Source organism: Manacus candei, unplaced genomic scaffold, assembly GCF_025592945.1.
Source record: "Manacus candei isolate 608988 ecotype Guabito, Panama unplaced genomic scaffold, ASM2559294v1 h1tg000022l, whole genome shotgun sequence".
Taxonomy (NCBI): Eukaryota; Metazoa; Chordata; class Aves; order Passeriformes; family Pipridae; genus Manacus; species Manacus candei.
In genome coordinates this window covers 4794261-4814497 of record NW_026138070.1, presented here as the reverse complement: position 1 = coordinate 4814497, position 20237 = coordinate 4794261, and the positions used below count along the sequence as shown (strand labels likewise).

Here is a 20237-nt window from a genome sequence, read left to right as displayed (position 1 = left end):
CATTGCAGCACTGTCTGATATTCCACATTCTGCAGCTTGTGTCTGGCAGGGTCCTGGGGTTCACACATATCAAAGCAGCCAATTGCCTTTTTTTTTTGCCTTTTTCTTTCTCTTTTTTTTAAAAAAAAAAAATGTGAAGAATATGAAAGCACAGACTGAAGCTGGTCCTTGTTAGCAGACCCATTTTCATCTCTTTAAACTCAAAGAGAGCAATTCCCTTGAAAACTGTCACAGCATTTTCCCAATCCATAAAGAGGAAGTTCAACAGCCTCAGGTCACTAATCACAACGACGGGAGATCCAGAGCATAAATTATGTCTTCCCATTTCACAGCAGCGAAACACAGAGAGCCTTTTATCTTCCTTATTTGATTCTTTCTATAAACTGAATGTTTTAGGCATGTTTGTAGCCTAAAAAGGATGTTTTACAAATAAAAGGGAAGCACTTTGTGCAGCCTTTCCTGACAGGAGGTGGATGAGGAGCACAGACAGGTGGATGGACAGGAATTGCTTTACACAGCAACATAACCTGGGTGTTTTCTCAAAGGAAAAACTTCAAATGAAGTTTAAGGGTTTGCTTAGAACAAGTTTGTTGGTTTTAATAATTCTGCATTGCTTTTAACCTTAAAATGTGCCAACAAACAACTGAAGGGAATAAGATTTTAAAACCCCCCAGAAGTTCTGCTTAGAAAGCAGAGCAGGATGCTTACACGCTCCTAATTTAATTAAAGTTATTTTCCTTTTAAATACCCTCTAATGGCCCAAAACGAACTCAGGCTGATTTAAAATCAATCACTTTAATCAAAATTACAAGTTCAAATTCTCCATGGACTAGTGTTCAGTGACTACAGTGTCAAAAATGCACATCCATCACATCCTGACGTTTTCCTCGCTCCGAGTCCCAGTCAGGGACCAGCACAGGTTCTCTCCTTCACACAGAGGTGACTCTGAGGCTCTGCCAACCCCCAGCCCTGCTCTCTGAACAGACCTGCCTGCCTTCTGCAGGGAAGAAAACAGCATTTGCAGGAGCTCTGAAGCTCTATTAGCCGGTCACAAGGTGGAGCTGACTTGAAGCATTTTCCTAAGTGGCCCCATCAGTCCCTGCTGCCCAAAAGGGGAGATGTTGCCTTTCCTGCCACTCAAGCTCAGAACACATCTAAGCTATTCAAAGAGCATCCACACTATTTTCCCTTCCACATGCCAGCCTTTTTGCACCTCTCCCCAGCAGAACACACACCCTTCCCAGCATTTTTTAACCTACACAAAAATCAACCCCTCCTGACGTGCTGTGGGGCACAAACCTCAAATTTACTGGACAGGCCAAATAATCCCTTGTCTTGCAGAACACAACTGCTCTACACAACACTCACACAGCAAGAGCAGGGGCAGTGCAGGGAAAAAACACCCACAGGGATAATGAGGAAAACTTTCATTGCAGAACATCCACCCCTTGCCCCGTGTCTGTCACTTCACCAACGGGGTGGGATTGTTGGGGTGTCCCGTGCAGGACTGGAAGATCCTTGTGGGTCCCTCCCAACTCAGATATCCTGGGATGGTGTAGTAAAGAGGAATACTGGCTGATCCTTCTGGACAGCCAGTCCCTGCCTGCTGGAGCAGCAGCACACCAGAGGGGCAAGAACCATGGGCAGCTGCAACATAACACAGGGGTGTGCCAACAGCCTGGCATGGCCCCAGGTCCTGAAACCTTAAGGAAGCCAGGAAAAATGGGAAGAGAGAGTCCAGCCAACTGCACACGGGGCAGGAAAGGAGGAACAGAGATTTCTGACTATGCTCACATGCCCACAGAGATGCAGGTGGAGATGTTTCTGTACCAAGGCTGCCAACACTGCAGGCAGCTGCCACCTCCCACCTTCTGTTGTAGAGATCTCGCCCCACAGACCTCAGGCAGGGAGTCTCAGGAATGTTTTCCAGAGGGTACCATGCTACAGCTCAACTGCCCTTCCTCCAGTGCAGCTGGAACAACCAGAAGTGCCTGGTTCCCATGTTATGTATCACTCTTTTCTGCCCAGGTTTTAGTTTGTAGCACCCTGCCAGGACTCACAAGCTCAGCGAAGATGCTTCTGCATCTCAGTTGTCCTCCACCATGGTTATTGTGACAGTTCACAGATGGAATAACCCCAAAACCAGCTCCCCCCGAGCTCAGGGACAGCACAGGGCTCATTTTGGGGGATGTTTGCTGTGTCCTGCACCTCCAGGTGCTGCACTGAGCATTTTATATTCCCAGGAGCATCAGCATTACCTGGTGGAGCGATTCCAAGGCCAGCAGCGAGGCTGCAGCACTGCTGAGGGATGGGACACACACACTAAAATCCAGTGACCACGGTGACATTTCACATTCCTTCAGGAAACCATTTTGAGAGCGGGAAAACAAATTTCTTTAATGAATTATCTTTGCCAGCTTACGAAGCATTACGAGGGTGTCTTTGGAGGCTCAGCAGAGACACGAGAAATCTGACAGTGCTCAAGTACCCCCAAATGACCAGAGAGAAAATTTCAACTTCAATAATCCTAAAGGTCAGGAGCATTATTAAACATGACAGATGCCCTCACGATTCAACACTAGAGGACATGGCTAAATTTATTCTAACTCCATTTTCCCTTGCTACATAAAACCGCAGCTAATGTACAATTTGATACTTTTTCTTCTAAAAGCCAGAAATAACAATTTTTTTTTCCCCCTCCCCTCCGTATTTTCAAGCTGGCGTGTAATGATTTATTTAGCAGTCAATTATCTCAGCAGCAGGTGCAGTAAACAGGTTTACTTCGGGTAAAGGAGGAGGAAACAAGACAGAAAAAAATGGGAAAAAAAAAAAAGTAAAAGGTGGTGAAGATTCTGCTGCTGTGACAAAGGGCTGAAGGGAAGAGTAAATATGGGCAAGTCAAATATACAGGGGGTGTTACTGAACCCTGTGGTTCCTGTATCTGCAATCAATCCACTGCTAATAAAGGTGTTCTTATCTACAGCTTTATAAGCCACACATCCCTCCTGCTAACCCAGCATGGGAAAAGCACTCGGGGTTACACTCCACAACTGGTATATTCTTGTTTTTCCCTGTTTGCTCAACATCTGCCTTCCCCCTCAGCTCCCAGTTGTGCTTCCTGCTTTCCTCCTGCTAAACCCAGGGAAAACAACACCCTGGCAGTTCTGCAGAGCCAGAGTGGGACTTCACAGCCAGCCCTATTTCTGTCCCACTGCACTTCTTAAAAAACTCCCTTTGCCTTTTTAGACAGAAGTTTGGCCCTCAAAATAAACCAGCTTTGCAGTGAATGGGAGCAGTTTTGTGACGTGAGATGAGCTGACAGGGATGGTCAGCTTGGATTAAAGGTCTGTCTGCCACAGCCTTGGACACCAGGGATGCTCCAGAGACAGGGAAGGAGCTCCAGAGTCTTTTCCTGGGGGTGAATCCTCAACAGCCTCCAGACAGGCCTTCAATTTTCATGTGGCAACAAGCCAGAGATGAAAATTCTGATTGCTTGGGCCTCTGAATTGCCAAGTGGGGCAAAAACAAAGAAGGGAATCACAGCAGGAAAGAAAAAAAGGGAAAGAAGGGGGAAAGAAGAAGAGGGAAGAAAAGGGGGGAAGAAAAAGAGGGGAAGAAAAAGAGGGGAAAAGAAGGGGGGAAGAGAAGGGGGGAAGAGAAGGGGGGAAGAGAAGGGGGGAAGAAAAAGAGGGGAAGAGAAGGGGGGAAGAGAAGGGGTGAAGAGAAGGGGGGAAGAGAATGGGGGAAGAGAAGGGGGGAAGAGAAGGGGGGAAGAGAAGGGGGGAAGGAAAAAGGGGGGAAGGAAAAAGGGGGGAAGGAAAAAGGGGGGAAGGAAAAAGGGGGGAAGGAAAAAGGGGGGAAGGAAAAAGGGGGGAAGGAAAAAGGGGGGAAGGAAAAAGGGGGGAAGGAAAAAGGGGGGAAGGAAAAAGGGGGGAAGGAAAAAGGGGGGAAGGAAAAAGGGGGGAAGGAAAAAGGGGGAAGGAAAAAGGGGGAAAGAAAAAGGGGGAAGGAAAAAGGGGGAAGGAAAAAGGGGGAAGGAAAAAGGGGGAAGGAAAAAGGGGGAAGGAAAAAGGGGGAAGGAAAAAGGGGGAAGGAAAAAGGGGGAAGGAAAAAGGGGGAAGGAAAAAGGGGGAAGGAAAAAGGGGGAAGGAAAAAGGGGGAAGGAAAAAGGGGGAAGGAAAAAGGGGGAAGGAAAAAGGGGGAAGGAAAAAGGGGGAAGGAAAAAGGGGGAAGGAAAAAGGGGGAAGGAAAAAGGGGGAAGGAAAAGGGGGGAAGGAAAAGGGGGGAAGGAAAAGGGGGGAAGAAAAAGGGGGGAAGAAAAAGGGGGGAAGAAAAAGGGGGGAAGAAAAAGGGGGGAAGAAAAAGGGGGGAAGAAAAAGGGGGGAAGAAAAAGGGGGGAAGAAAAAGGGGGGAAGAAAAAGGGGGGAAGAAAAAGGGGAAAGAAAAAGGGGGAAAGAGGGGAAACAGAGCACCAAAACCCCCCAAACAAAAACCCAGTGGATTATTCTGTGGGGTGTTTTTTGTTTGTTTGTATTTTTGTTTGTTTGTGGGGGGTTTGTTTGTATTTCTTTGTAGCCCGAAGTTCTAAGGTCTGGATTCCAACTGCAAACATCCAGGCCATATGGAAGGAAATGGAGGAAGAGCTGGCTTTGAGCCCTCAAAAACATACCATATAGTCTTAACTTCCAGCTGTTTAATCCTCCTTCTGGACAATGCTCCCATCTCTTTTAACCCTCCAAACATGAACACTCTCTCTCCCTTTCCCAAAAGACAACGATGGAACTTGTGACATAACATTGCAGCTCTGCAGACATTAAGTGAGGTGCACTGGTACATTACACTGTCAAAGCCACTCAAAAAAACCCAAACATGAACCCAAACAAGTCACAAAAATGCTGAACATTCTTCAATTGACAAGATAATGACACTGATGGAATCGCAGATCTTTGCCAGCATCAGCCAGCTCTGAATGCAGTGTCTCCACACAGCCCTGAGCACCTTGGGAATGCAAAATATGCTGGTTTAGCTGCCTCAGAAGGGATGGTTTCTGCTCCTGCCTCCACAAGATATACCACCAAATAAAGAGAACGTTGCTCTGTTTTTCAAGCGAGTCCAGTGCAACTCCAGTCCCCATAAATCCAGGGAGCAGCCTCGTGCCTCTTCCTTCAGTGCTCAACTCACCTGAGAGCCGTGGCAAATGCCCTGCTAATTTAACACCCTGAGAGCAGCAAATCAACTCAGCTCTTAAAGAACAGTCCCTTAGACCAAAAATAATTCATTTTTACACGTATGTGACAGGGCCAAACCTCACTGTGAGCCACAGCTTAATATCCGTGTGAGGATTCCAAGTGGCATCAATGGAAAGCAAAGGAAGCATCCAGAGGAGCAGGGGGAAAAAAGGAAGGGAATTATCAAACTGGATTCATGTGCATGGGGAATGATTTTCATACAAAATGCCCAGCAAATCTCTCTGCGCCGCTGACAAATCACCAGCTGAGGTAAATCCCAGATAATGAAACATTGTAAGGAAGGCTCTATTTAATAATTTAGCCCCTGTCAAGGAGTTTGTATTGATTCTTGTTTTCAGCACTGGGAGAGAATGTTATCTGCAGCCTCACGGCTCAGTGACAGCATCAGTGAATTTAATCACTGTGCAGCTCCTGCCATGCAATCCTTAAACTGTCACCTCTGATTCTTCATCATTCCCTGCCACTTCCTTCAAAGCCCCTGGACCCACACTTCCATACTAATCTCCCACCCCACACGTGCCCCACTGTAATCACAGCAGCCTTTCAATCTGCTTCACATTAGACATAAAAGCCAATCTCATTTGCAGGCTAAATTTTTGATTTTAAATAATTCAGGGCTCCTTCAAACGTCTCATTCGTCTGGCTCTTATTAGCCAGTCTGTTCCATCCCTTGAACAGCAAAATGAGCTGTGCTGAGGCAGGGCTGAGCACTTCCAGAATCATGGAATCACAGAATGGTTTGGCTTGGAAAGGACCTTAAAGGCCATCCTGTGCCACCTTCCACTAGACCAGGTCGCTCCAAGCCCCGTCCAACCTGGCCTTGAAAAGGTTTAGCAAAGATTTGGAGGAGAAAAAAAAAAACAAACAAACAAAACAACTTTCTGCCTTTTCTTGACTGTAGAAGGAGAAATGAATCTGGAGAAGCAAAAAAAAAAAAATCTATATTAATCAGCATTTTTTCCACCCCAAAAAGGAAAGGTCACGCTGCCTGCCTCGGAACTGGCCAGGAAAAATTTGCCACAAATTAATTCAGCTGCAGTTCAGGAACAGAACATCAATTCATCTGCAAACAGAATGAGGCTTTTAAATACATAAATGCTTGTGGCTACAGAAACCTCACCCAGATATTTGCATTCAAAACCAGCAGCTCCTGTAAGAGCGAGGAGAATAACAGATGTAAATTTAACATGTTTGCTGAAATGCAAGGCCTGATGCAGGGGGAATGCAAAGGACAGGAAGCAGATACTGCATAATTTAGAAAAACAAATTTCTTTTGATTTTTTTTTTCCCCTCCCCTCCTTCATTCCAGGTGAGATGCAATCCTTGCCATTTTACAATCAGAGTGAAATGATCCCCCAGGCCCACCCAGACAAGGTCACCGTACACAGATTTTCTATTACAGGGCACTGGCTGCGTTTCACAACTGTCTTTTTATGTACTTCTGCCTTTCCATCCAGACTATAAATTGTTACAAGGCCCTGGGGCAATCCAGCTGTGTACTCCATTCAAATCAGGCTTCAAGGAGAAAGCTCCACAGCCGAGATGCTCCAGTCAAATAAACACAGGGCAAAGGCATCACAATGAATGATGTTTGCTTTTGTGCAGGCAAATCCAGCGTTTTCCTGCCTTCAAAAGTTCCTCTCTGATGCTCAGATTCAAAAAAAAAGTGTGGCCATTAGCATTTTAAATGTGGCATCAAATTAAAGCAGAATATGAGAAAGCAGAAGTGTGGCTGCTGAAATCCATCTACTGGTCGGGCTCTGGGTCTCTCTGGAAAACAGGAAAACCTTCAAAAAGGCAGTTTGGACTTCATTTATCCAAGTTGGAAATTCATCCCAAAAAGGTTGAAACGTCAGGATTAGAGGGTGGACTTGCAGGACCTGGTTTATTTGTATAAATTAGCTCATCCCATGGTCAGAGTCATCCTGTTGTTACCAGAGCTGGCAGTGGTTTTATTGTTCCTGTTTTCTTTGCTTCTCCCTTCACCTCTCCTTGTTATCCCAGAGAAAACACATATAAACTTCCAGGATGAGTTGTTCCCCATTCCCTTTCATTTTGGATGGGTTTGTTTTCCCCTTTCAGCTTAGAAGTTAAGCTGGAAGTGCCCTGGTTTCAGTCAATTAATCAGCACTTCACACTCACACTGTGATGTTTCCAAACCTCCCATTCCTCCCTCCTTGGGCTGGAAGTTCAGGCTTAGGCCAAGTTCCACACTTGTGCTTTGTTTCTTTTTCCCCAAACACTAATATTCAGTCATCTTATTTTACTTTATGATCTCTGCATACAGATAAACCCATTTCCAGCAGCCCTGGCTCTGCACCACTTTTGATATTTAAATGGAGACGTGTAATCAAAGCTGGATACGCAGGGGTTTAGATGCACTACATAATTAATATATTCCTATCTGAAATGCAATTACTGCTGTTGCATCATATATTTAAGCCAGCAACTGGCTATTTAAGGTGAGGAGAAGAGTTTTATTGGAATATTATCATTACCAGCACTTCACCAAGGCAGTGTTTGGCTGGTGACAGATCCCTGTCTGCACCAGTAGGTTCACAGGTTTCCATGTTAAATTAAATATATCCTGAAGAATCCCTCAAACACCTCCCTGTGCCTCTCTGGTGGGGCCACTGAGCACAAATGACAAATTATCTGAGTTGCTTTTCCTTCCATACCCCCAGTATCCCAGTCCTGCAGCCTGGCTGATTCCCTGCCTCCTGCTTCCCAGGCTGCCCTTCCCTTCCAGGTCCAAAGCAAAGGAGCATCAGAACCACCCCAGTGACCACTGAGCACACATTTGAACTGAACTGCTGCATGTTAATTGGGTTTTTCCTCATCCAAGTCAGCCAAGCTCAGTTTTAATCGTGTATTTTCATCATCTGGAAGTAACCACAATCAACATTTTAATTAAGATAAAGAGAATGGACTGAGTTTTAGGACTTGTTAACCATTAACAAAGAGATAAAGGGAAACTTCAGTGTTTATAACACACTGATTGTAATGCAAAGGATCTGTCAAGGCTTCAACTACAAAAGAAAACCATTAAATACTACTGTTTAATAAAAAAAAAAACACCTTATAGCTATGAAACAACATCCTCAGAGCGAAGGGAATAAAAATCTGTTTCTTCAAGTGGCTTGATCCAAAAAGAAATGCAGTGAAACCTTCCAGCTTCAAAACATGGCATTCTCCAATTAAAAAAAGGGGGATAAAAAAAGGGCTTGTTTTCTTTTTGGGGGGTGGAATGAGGCAGCACAAAGTGCTGGGGTGTGAGTGATAAAACACGACTGGCTGAGCAGATCCTTTGCTATTTCCTCCAGAAATTCCAGATCCATTTCCTTCTGCCAGAAACTCTGGAGATCAAAGCCATTTTGGCCAGGTTTGATTTATTCTTAGCAAGAGCTCAGAACTGCAATTCAGAGCCCACAATAACAGGATAAATAACCAGAGCCAGGCTCTGCTCTGAAGGAATGAGGGGAGATAGGATCAATCCTGGAAAAATTAGCACTGAGGGTGGGGGGGAGTGAAGCAGCATTGGATTCCCTGTTAGTTATTTCAGGATTATTGCAGTTCAGAGCTGGAGGTCTGCAGACAATTCACCCCTGTTCACTCCCTCTCCAGTGCCAACCCAAACATGACTCAGTCATCGCTCCTCTGCCGGCTGTGCTTTGATCAGGGGATTTGTAGCACCAAAGAGTATTTAAGGAATACTTCAGGAAGCCTGGAGATTTTTTATTTATTTTTTTTTAAGATGTTTTGACTCGTGCCAAATGACAACGAACAAAAAAAGTATGCTTCCCTAACTTCCTGATGACTAGGAAAATTTGCATTTCTGACAGGTGGGAACAACTGCATTGTTAAAAATGCACTGGTTTTATTGAAGAAGGAAGGGGGAAAGCAGCAGATTGACAGCCAGGAGACAACTCCTGATGTAAACAAGCTGAACATTTTCTCACAGAAAAAAAAAAACCAACCCAACCAACAATCAGAGAAAGTGATGTTTTTTTAATGCAGCGAAGCATTAACTGCTTTCATTTTATTGACTCGCCCGTGTAATTTAAATCCCGACGCTGGGAGATTGTTCTGGAACAGAAAACTCCACAGTAAGCAAACCCTGAACCACATGTTAATGATCCCAGCTCTGCTCCTCCACGGAACACCATTTTCCTCATTCTTACATTTGCTCAGCAATGTCAAGGAAGTATTAAAGGCACATTCCTGTGCCCTCTTCCAGCCTTTATCCACATGTTCCAACTTTCCAGTTATATTTTACTGTTTCTTGTTTTTGAAAACAATATTTTTAAAGTGACTGACATTGTAAACCGGATAACACAGGCTGAAATTAGGGAAAGAAGTGCTTCCTGAGGGAAAAACAAGGGTAGAAAAGTTGCTCTAAAGCTACTCATGACCTTGCATAATCCAGATTTACACCTGAACCCAACCACCCCTTCAGCTGCCCCAGGGAGGAGGGAGAGCACATCCTACAACACAGAGCAAATATTGAGTGCCAGCAATGAGAGAAGGAACTGAGAACCAACAAAAACATGGAAGGCAATAAAGCCAGCACAGATTTAAACATTGCTTCACCACAGTTTGTTCCTAATCAAAGTCCTTAAGAATAATCTGGCCTTGAATCCTGAAAGAGGATAGTATTAATCCAGAGAAAATGAATTAGCACTAAAGAGAGATTAATAAAATGTTCTGGGACACAGACAGCACAAACCCCAATCAGCAGGGAAGGAATAATCTAGGAACTTCCTGGTTGTTGGGTTTTTTTTTTTACATACAGACAACCATCTCATACTCTTCTGACAGGTCATGGCAATTTCACTTTTAAAATGTATCAATAATTCAAAAACTGGGAAGTGAAGCAAACAAAGAAAAGGTATTTATGGCACATTACACCTTTTCACGTGACCTGCCACCCCAACGTTTTCCATAAGGGGAAGAAAAAGAAGTTCTGCTTCCAAGGGTCAACATTCACAAACACTTCAGTATTTGAAGGCAAAAATAAACCAGAGGATTTCCCAAGAACACACTTATCAGTGTTCTGCATAAACCATCACAACTCACAAAACAGCATGAGAGCTACTGAACGATTATTCTGTATTTTTACACCTTTGACACATCCCTTCCCCTGAGGGAACACCTGAGGCTCTGGAGAAGAACAGGGACCCCCAGTGATCCAGCCTGGACAGCAGAGCATCCCCTTTTTCTCCAGTGAGAAGAAACACAGAGGTGCAGCAACCCCACCCTGCCCAGGGCAGGACAGCACAAACCTCCAGTGCCAAGAAAACTGATGTTCACTCCAAGCCCCACTCATCCTTTTTCCTTTGGTGCCTGCTCTAGTGCTGTGTCGTTTTTATTTAAGCAACCTGTCTCTGGAGGCAGCTGGGAAAAAATGATCCTTGTCTCAGCAAGACAGGATTCACAGGAATCACTCTCCACGACCTTCTTTCAGTTCTTTCCCACCAGTTCCTGCTGTTTCCCTTCCACACCAATGGGTCACCCAACCAGGTCACTGCCCCCAGGACAGCAGAGTTCTGGGAGGCTCCCTCAGCTGGGAAAACTGTGCTTTTTCCAAGAGGTTTTTCCTAATTCCCAGGGCAGAGCAGTTCTCTCACTGCTGGTGTTCCCAGAAAACACCTGAGACTCCCAACACATCCTTGGAGGTGATTTTGGAGCTGTTGTTAACCCTGCAGTGAAAGCTCAGTTATGGAAGTTCTGAAGCAACAGCAGAGCAGAAAGGACCTGACAGTTCAAGTGCCCTTTGTGCTGACAGCTTCCCTAAGACACAACACAGCAATCAGGTTTTCCTCAACTCCACTTCCATGAATCCCTGAAAGCCTGAAGGAATGTGGGACCACAGGAACAGTACAGACAGAGGAGGTGAATGTTATCCAGAACAGTTCCCAACACAGTTCAGGTGGATTGATCAGATAATTTCACAGCTTCTCACACGGCCAACCTGAAAGCATCACTTGTTTTTTGGACCCAAAGAGACAGACCCAGAAAGCTGGTTGTGCTCCTTCAGCTGCTCTCAGTGCTCAGGAACCACATCTGCTGCTCCTGCTGCCCTGTCCTAAACCAACAACTAATACCTGTCCTAAACCAACAATACCTGTCCTAAACCAACAATACCTGTCCTAAACCAACAATACCTGTCCTAAACCAACAACTAATACCTGTCCTAAAACAATAATTAATACAACTCAGGGGGAAAAGCCAAGCTCTGCAACACAGGCAGAACACAGGATGGCAAGAGAGACAGTTTAAAGAGAGATTAGGAGTCAGTGAAGTTTCCTCACGAGGATTTTAGGGCCGTTGGTGAAGTGGAATTGTTCTCCAGGAAAGGCAAAGAGCTACTCCTCTAATATCATTTTTAATAGAACTGATTCATCTTAATGTCAAGAGAAACTCGTGACAGAGGGATAAACTAATGCATCCAAAGACACCACTGCACCTGCCAGAACTGCTGCAACTGCCAAGAGCAGGCAGAGAAGAACAGTTCCTGCTTTCTCCAAGGCACAGGGTTGAAACACTGAAACACAACTGCTCTGCAATTGTTTGCACCATCTGCTTCTGGAGCTGTGTGACTGCACCAGGCTATGAGGACTCTGGAACACTCAGCTGGAAGACACCAAAAAACTTCGCAGAACCAGTTTTTAGTTCTGGAATAAAATCACATCTAATTATTATTATTTAAGATACTCCTGTGAAAAGCAAGTTAAACCTCAGTGTACTTCAAGAATGGAGCTGAATGGTACTCCAGTCTCATCCCCAAAATCATCCTCAGGACCTTTTACCCTGCAGGACAGCACACAAGTGCATCAGGCTGTGCCATTTTTCACTGACTGCTCTTTTTATTTTTAAATTTTTTACATCTTTTGGTTCTAAAACATCACCCTCAACTGGTGCACCTGAACAGCACCCAGAACCACAGGAAGCACAGGCTCAGGCTCAAACACTCAGCCAAAAACTTTCATTTTCTGACAACCAGCACAATAATGTATTTAATTAGCATGCGACATTTCAAAGCTGTTGACTTTAACTTCTCTGCTTCACTTGACATATTTAGCTGAAGGCAAAACAAGACTGTTTTCCTGTTGGTATCTCACACTGGAAGAGAAATCAAGTGTCCTTTGCACTGTACATCTTTCCTTTTCCCCCAACAGTAAAATCAAGGGTCACACACACACACTGGAGATTCATTTTTTGCTGCTTTTATCAGCATCAAGAGTTTTTTGGTTTTGTCATTTTTATGCATTATGGCAGTAAGAGGAGAAAAAAAAATCTAACAGAGAAATTAAAGAACTCTGAGCAAGCAAAAATAAATATAAAACAGGGACACTATTTCCATGTCAAATATTCAAAACTGCCAGCAAACCTCACGTCAAGTTGAAACCACTCCACAAAAATGTAAAGGTACTGCAACACAGTGCACTGCACTTCCCACAGTTCTGCAAACAGCTTCAACTTGTGGGACAAGCCCAGTGCTGACAAGAGAAGCTTCAGCTTTTGTTGTTAATACCCTGAACAATTAATGCAACTCAGCAGGAACTCATTGCCCAGAATGGTGACTCTTCCCCTGGAATTCCAGGGAGACACCAAAGCATCTGATGTGCGGGACTGGGACAAGTTCTCCCACTGGCAGAACCTGAGAACTACAAATCCAACAGCTCCAGAATCCAACAAATCCAACAAATCCAGAAATAAAGGGGGAGGGAAGAGAGAACAAACCAAACCACTGCCACGGACATCACCACTGAGCAAAGTTCTCCTTCACTGTGGTCTCACAGAATAAACTTGGAAAAGCTTGGAAGAAAGGAAGATACAGCTCAGAGCAGCAGATCCTGGGTGATCTGTGTCTGCAGACAACGCATTGGTAAGAAGGACAGTTTATTATTTATTCAGAACTTGAATAAAGCACCAACAAGCAGCACAAGGAGGAGCAGGAACAGTTCCTTTTCAAAGATCCTGCTTGCAAAGCTCTGCCAAGTCCAACCCCAGCCCTGGGCTGTGACCAAGCAGCAGCTCCTGCCCTGCACTGGGTGCTTTTCTGTGCAACTCCAGCAGGTGAAAAGGAACACACTGAACCTTTTAAATGTGCAAATTCAGACACAAAGGGGCAAACCACAACTCTGATCTGTTCTCATGCAGGTCCTTGACTTTGCAGGTTTAAAGAATAAAGTGCTAAAGTGTTCTTGGATGTTATTTTGTATTTTTCCCCAATCGAACTGGTCACTGGGTCTGGTCTCCCAGGGAGTCCAGGAGCAGCTGAGATGAAGAATTCCCAGTCTCACAGCTCAGCTACAGGAAGCCAGAGGAAAGAGGCACAGCCAAACTTAACTTCCCAGGAAAAAAAATTTAACTTACTGAGCCACAGTTTCCCCAGAACACTCAGCTCCAAGTTAATATTTCTGCTAAGCTAAAACTGGCACAGAGCAGAGTTTGAGCTGCACAGTTAAACTGAGCCTAAAGCAAAGGCAGGTCACTGTCCTAAGAGCAGAACAGCTCCTGTTCCAGAAGGGAAAGATTTACTCAGGAGGAGCTGGAGGAAGAGACACAGGCTAAGAAATATCAGCACCTCACTGGTGAGCAGGGCAGGGGAAAAAGGAGATGTGAAAATGTTTCCTTACCAGTTTGAAGTCTTGAATGCTGCAGATGAAATAGGGGGTGTTGGGCCGGCGGCTCTCGATGTAAACGCAATCTTTAAAGAGACAAGAGTTTAAAAATAACGGGAATTAACTTCTGTACCTCCAAGAAAGAACACAAAAACAGGATAAAACTGAAACACAGCCTAAGCTTTTTGAAAGAATCACCATTTCATTTGCATTAACGTGTAATTTATGCCGAGCGCGGTCTAAGAATAGAAACTATTTATGATGATAAATAAGGGAATTAACTGCATAAAAATTAACTTTGATTTGAATAGACATTTTGCTGGGAAAAAAAAAACAACCAAACCAAAAAGAAAGTCATTGAAAGCCCACTCTGGATTGAGTTAATAACAACGACCAGGTCACAGCCTATGAACCAGATCAAAATAAGAGAGGGAACTAATCAGATCTGGTGTGGTCAGTTTGCCATTAAAAACCCAGCACTAACATATTTTCTCTTCTAATTGTGAAGAAAACCAAGGCAACCAATCCCAGATGAAACACAGCCAAGTAAATTAGATTTACCTCAGGGAAGGCCTGGGCTTTCTCCAGTTACATTTGACATGACAGAGACACAGTAATTATTTTTGTTTGCTTTTGACAACTGGACCCTCCGAGGTTGCTGTAACATAAGGGCTGTTGTATTAAAAACAGGCTTGGCAATAGCTACAACAAAAGCAGTGCCTTTGGAATAGAATTACTGCAGGGATGGGAACCAAGTGCCTGATTAATGATAATGACCTTAGAAATCAGAAAACTCACACAAAGCCTGCTAAACAACAAAGATGCTGCTCCCAAAGCCAAACAAGTACCTAAGGACAGTCATTGTGTGCCTTTTTATAGACATAGAAATAAATGATATTCAAACCACAGAAGGTACAGAAAACACCATTATCCTATGAATGGGTTTCCATGAATTTTTTTTTTACATTTCTACAGAAAAACTCCAAGGTTCAGAGTTTAAGCCAAACAAATATCTAGGGACAGTCACTGTGTCCCTTTTTATACACATTTAAATAAATTATATTCAAACCACAGAAGATACAAAACCCACCATTATCCCTATGAATGGGTTTCCATGATTTTTTTTTTAATATTTCTACAGAAAACCTCCAAAATCTCAGAGTTTTATAACACACATGGATGCAGTTTGGATGCAGTTTGATTCAATCCAGCTTATTTGGGAGCTGTGGCAATTTAAGCACATCAAAGCATCCGTGTGTCATCCCAGACTTCCCTGGCTAATCATTCCATTTGGACAAACCTCCACTCACTCCAACCAACTGCTCAGCAGCCCAGATGAACCATCTATTTATTTCCATCATGTCCCACCTCCTCTCACGTGCTGGAAGTTTTTTCAGGATTCATTGGGGAACGTGCAGGAAAAGCCACGAGATCACAGATACAGAAAACACCACAACTTCCAAGATTTTTATTTTCTTTTTCCTTTCCCCCTCCACCTTAATATCTCAGTTTTACAAGCCTCATCTCCAGAGCATTATCACACAGCAGGCAGAACAAACAGCTGAACAAAACAGCACCAAAAAATAAGGGAATGTGGCATCTCCTGTGGATAAAGCAAAGGAGTTGCCTCTCTCTGTACTGCATTTAAGGGAGGCACTGCTGGCTGCCTGCCCAGCCTTAAAACAAGGCTGACACCCACTTCAGACATCTCTGAAGCAACAGAGGCCACACTGAGAAGGAAACAAGTTTATCCAGGTGCAAAGCAACGTCCTGAATGAAAAATGCCCCCCCCAAAAAAGGAGAACACTGATGGATGGGTTCACATCAACCACCCAAAACTCGCCATAAAGAGCAATTCCTGCCCTTTACCAGAAACCCAACCAGCTTCCAAGTGGACCCAAGGAAAGGATTTTTATAATGCAATAAGATTTATGCCACTGAAAACTGCAGCACAGCCCCATCCTCACCCTCAGCACGCTGCAATGTGCTGTCTCACTCTTTTTTTTGTCCCCCACTGACAACTTCAGCCAAGTATAATTTGATTTATTCTGCTGGAGGATGGTTGTCCTCACATCATCCTGTGTTCACCAGGAGGTAAGAGCAAGTAACCCCATGGGAAATGTGTGTGCTACAAATCCACACACAGCGAGATCTCATCCCAGGGCCACCTTGGACAACTCCAAACACCTGAGGTTTGTACTCAAAATGTGGGGAACACGCAGGGCTGAATAATCTCATTTTCAAGTACAGGTTGAGGAAAATGTTAACTGGCAGCAGCCACAGGTTAGACCTTGAAACCTGACATGAGACCCTAAAAACTTGATGTTCAGAGGCACATCCAAGACATGCAGAGCAAACCACAGAGCTCCCTGCTGAACAAACCGGCAAAGAAAAGAAAAATAATCGACAAAAAATAAAAATAAAAGGGCTTTTCCATAACCTTTGCCACTCCAATGGCAAAACAGAGTAAAGAACCAAGTTCCCTGCACAGCTCTTGGGTTCACTGCCTGTCTCCAGCCGGGAGTGCATTTGCTGCCTTTCCCATTCCGTGTAAAACGTCCCACTGGAGATGGAGCGTTTCCCTGCCACATGGCACAGAGTCATTATGCCTTTGGGCTCGTGATATTCACCAGATGTGCCCTAGTTCTGAAGGGTTACATTAATATTCCCACACTAAAAGCTGCTTTTAAAATTAGAGCTTCGATACGTGGACGTAAAGATCTTTTCGGGGGGGAAAAAGAAAACCAAACCCAACCACCTCCATTTTCTGAGTAGTTGAAGTGTTGTGGGGGGGAAATGGGAAAAATGGGGAAAAAATGGAAAAAAAAAGAAAAAATGGAAAAAATGGAAAAAATGGGAAAAAAGGAAAAAAGGAAAAAAGGAAAAAATGGAAAAAACTTTAAAAAGGGAAAAAATGGAAAAAAAATGGGAAAAATGGAAAAAAACGAAAAATGGAAAAAAATTTTAAAAGGGGGAAAAAATGGGGAAAAAATGGGGAAAAAATGGGGAAAAAATGGGGAAAAAATGGGGAAAAAATGGGGAAAAAATGGGGAAAAAATGGGGAAAAAATGGGGAAAAAATGGGGAAAAAATGGGGAAAAAATGGGGAAAAAATGGGGAAAAAATGGGGAAAAAATGGGGAAAAAATGGGGAAAAAATGGGGAAAAAATGGGGAAAAAATGGGGAAAAAATGGGGAAAAAATGGGGAAAAAATGGGGAAAAAATGGGGAAAAAATGGGGAAAAAATGGGGAAAAAATGGGGAAAAAATGGGGAAAAAATGGGGAAAAAATGGGGAAAAAATGGGGAAAAAATGGGGAAAAAATGGGGAAAAAATGGGGAAAAAATGGGGAAAAAATGGGGAAAAAATGGGGAAAAAATGGGGAAAAAATGGGGAAAAAATGGGGAAAAAATGGGGAAAAAATGGGGAAAAAATGGGGAAAAAATGGGGAAAAAATAGGAAAAAATTTGGAAAAAATTTGGAAAAAATTGGAAAAAAATTGGAAAAAATTGGAAAAAAATTGGAAAAAAATTGGAAAAAAATTGGAAAAAAATTGGAAAAAAATTGGAAAAAAATTGGAAAAAATTGGAAAAAATTGGAAAAAAATTGGAAAAAGAATTGGGAAAAAATTGGGAAAAAATTGGGAAAAAATTGGGGAAAAATTGGGAAAAAATTGGGAAAAAATTGGGAAAAAATTGGGAAAAAATTGGGAAAAAATTGGGAAAAAATTGGGAAAAAATTGGGAAAAAATTGGGAAAAACTGGAAAAAAATTGGAAAAAAAATTGGAAAAAAAATTGGAAAAAAAATTGGAAAAAAATGGCAAGATGGTTCAGTGCCAGAGAGAAAGGTGGGGAGGAGGGCACTGGGAAGGCCCAGCACGTGGTGTGAGCCAGGCCAACATTCCCACTGCCAGGTAGGGAGCTGTGCAGCCTCCTCTCTCCTCCCCCATATGGCTGACAACAAACAAATTGCCAGCCTGATCTTTCAGTGTCACCTCCTGCCGAGCAGATTTCCAGCAGCTCCGCTGGCTCCTTGTCAGGGAACGCCGAGCCCCAGCCCTGCTCTGCAATAAATGGTTCAACCAATTTACTGTGTTCATTTGAAGCTCACAGGAGTATTCCCAGTGCCTGGGCTATAGTTCTTATTTGGCAAATGATTTTATTATAAACTGGTATCATAGTGAATCCATTTTCTTTAAGGGGTTTTGCTGCTGTTTAATGGACTGTCAGTATAATTTAGATTTCATCTATTTAAACTCATTCAAGCCTGGCTCCTGATTGTACAATAAATGGAACATATTTCTATTCAACAAAATTAATGACAGCTAATTGTACTCTGCAGCTCCCAATTTCATAAAAGCAACTGTTCTGCAGCTCAGGCCCCCAGCTCCAGCATTTCCCACACCAATTATTTTCCTGCACTTTTCAAGCATGTCCACAACACTGCACAGTTCTCCTTGGAAGATGCATTCAGACATACTTCATTAACAACCCTGAGACAAAGCAAAATGTCCTTACAGAAAGTTGTTACCGAAAAAATAAAATGCCACACTGAAAGCAAAGGGTGCTGAGCCCCTGCAAGGGGATCCTCCTGCCTTGGAATTGTTTTTCTTTTTCAATTAAACACAGGGAAAAGGGAGGATGGGTGGGAATAAAGAATCCAGGCTGCTAAAAAATATTAATTAAATAACCAATTAGTCTAAGAGCTCCTCCTTTAGCAACAGATAAGCTTTACTGCACACATGCCATTTCAGACAGTCTTTTCTGGTCTTTTAAGGCAGCAAAGTTCTGCTGGAGGTGCCACATTTGGATCTCACAAACACCCACGGAGCCACCTGGCTCCCAAACCTCCTCTGGCTGCACTTCCACAGCTCTGCACAGACACTCCTTTCTAAACCTGGGAGACACAAAAGATGAGCAGCACCACAAACGTCTCACTTTATTTACACAGCCTTAACTTCCTTTTCTATTTTAAAAAAAATCCCCCGATGTGCAATTCCCAACTCACTGGGACGGCTCCGGGTAATTCCTCCCAGACCTCAAACACAGGGATTATAATAAGCCTTTAAAAATGGGGAAAACTGTCACATATTTCATGGGATCAAGTGGTTTTCCACGATGCCTTTGAGTAGGGAATGCAACTGGCCAACACACAAAAATGTGGAGAGATCAAAGGACTGGGACTGGGGAGATACAGAAGTTTTCTCCTCATGCACTTCCCATTCACTTGTGCTTCCCAAGTTTTGGCAGTGAGTCACTGGAGGAAATAAAGAGTCAACAGTTGGCCCACGAAGCTGCACTTGATGTAAAAACTCATTTTTATGTGGTTTGAAGGAGCTCTTGTACAGTCCATGCAGGACTGGAACTCCACACTCTAGCAGGGAAAACAGGCTCACCACGAGGGCTTGGAAAACTCTTCCATTGCCAAACCCACCACAGACACCAAATGGTTGCTGAACTTCTCTCCCTTGGCCACTTTTTTGATAATTCAAGTGTAACACACTCGTCAAAACCTGATATCTTGTGTTTTCATCCAGCCTGGTTTATGTTCTCTGTTTGGACCCCCAGCACACACAGAAAGCCAGTTTTCTGCATTAAGGAGCTGGTGTGCTCTGCCACACAGCCTTAATTATTTCCTGTGCTTAATATTATTCACTTACTCCCTTTAAAAACCACACTTCTCCAACTCTCCAATGCTTTATTTGGAAAAAAAAAACAAAAACAAACTCCCAGCCATTCCTATTTCCCACCCCTGACCCCATCACTCCATCCTCCTGATTAGACACAGAGCAATCCATTTTCTAAGCTGTTGGTGCAGCCCTGAACAGAAACATGTGTTCAGAGCAGGGAAATTAAATGTGTCACTTGAGTGAGGATGATTTTCCCAGAGTGCTGCATTTCAAACAGTGCAGCCTGTGGAGATGCAAATACTGGCACTGCTGTCGAGTGAGTTCATGAGAACCCCCCATTACCCACCCAACACAGACAAAAAACAAGGGGCTGGCCAAGGATCTCCTCAAATTCAAATGTACACCTGAAAAAAATATCATTTCCTCACATTTCTTCCTTCTGCCCAAGCACCAAAGTCAAATTTCAACTTCCCAGCAAACAATTAACTTTCCTGCAAACAGCTGGCAGCACCAAAAAATTACCATTATTCCTCAAAATCAACCTGTATTTTCCCAAAAGCAAACTCTTTTCCCTGGAAGGAGCTCTGAGAAGCCTTTCACACAGAACAAATCAAGGCAGCAGCTGTAAAGCTGATCTTACAGCAGAAGTGTTATTTACTTTAACACATGGTATGTCACCTTTTCCCCTTCGTTTTAAAGCACAATATTTATATATACATATATAAAATATATA

The 20237-nt window shown here is 43.5% G+C and overlaps 1 protein-coding gene across 5 annotated transcripts in view; it reads right to left on the bottom strand.

Moving 5' to 3' along the window:
• The window catches only part of RERE (arginine-glutamic acid dipeptide repeats), a 204189-nt gene that overhangs the window by 111066 nt on the left and 72886 nt on the right, over window positions 1–20237 (bottom strand). For all 5 annotated transcript variants that reach the window (XM_051786293.1, XM_051786295.1, XM_051786296.1 and 2 more), the window contains exon 3: window positions 13892–13962. In XM_051786293.1, the coding sequence (XP_051642253.1) occupies window positions 13892–13962 (71 nt within the window). The remainder of the gene's footprint in view (window positions 1–13891; window positions 13963–20237) is intronic.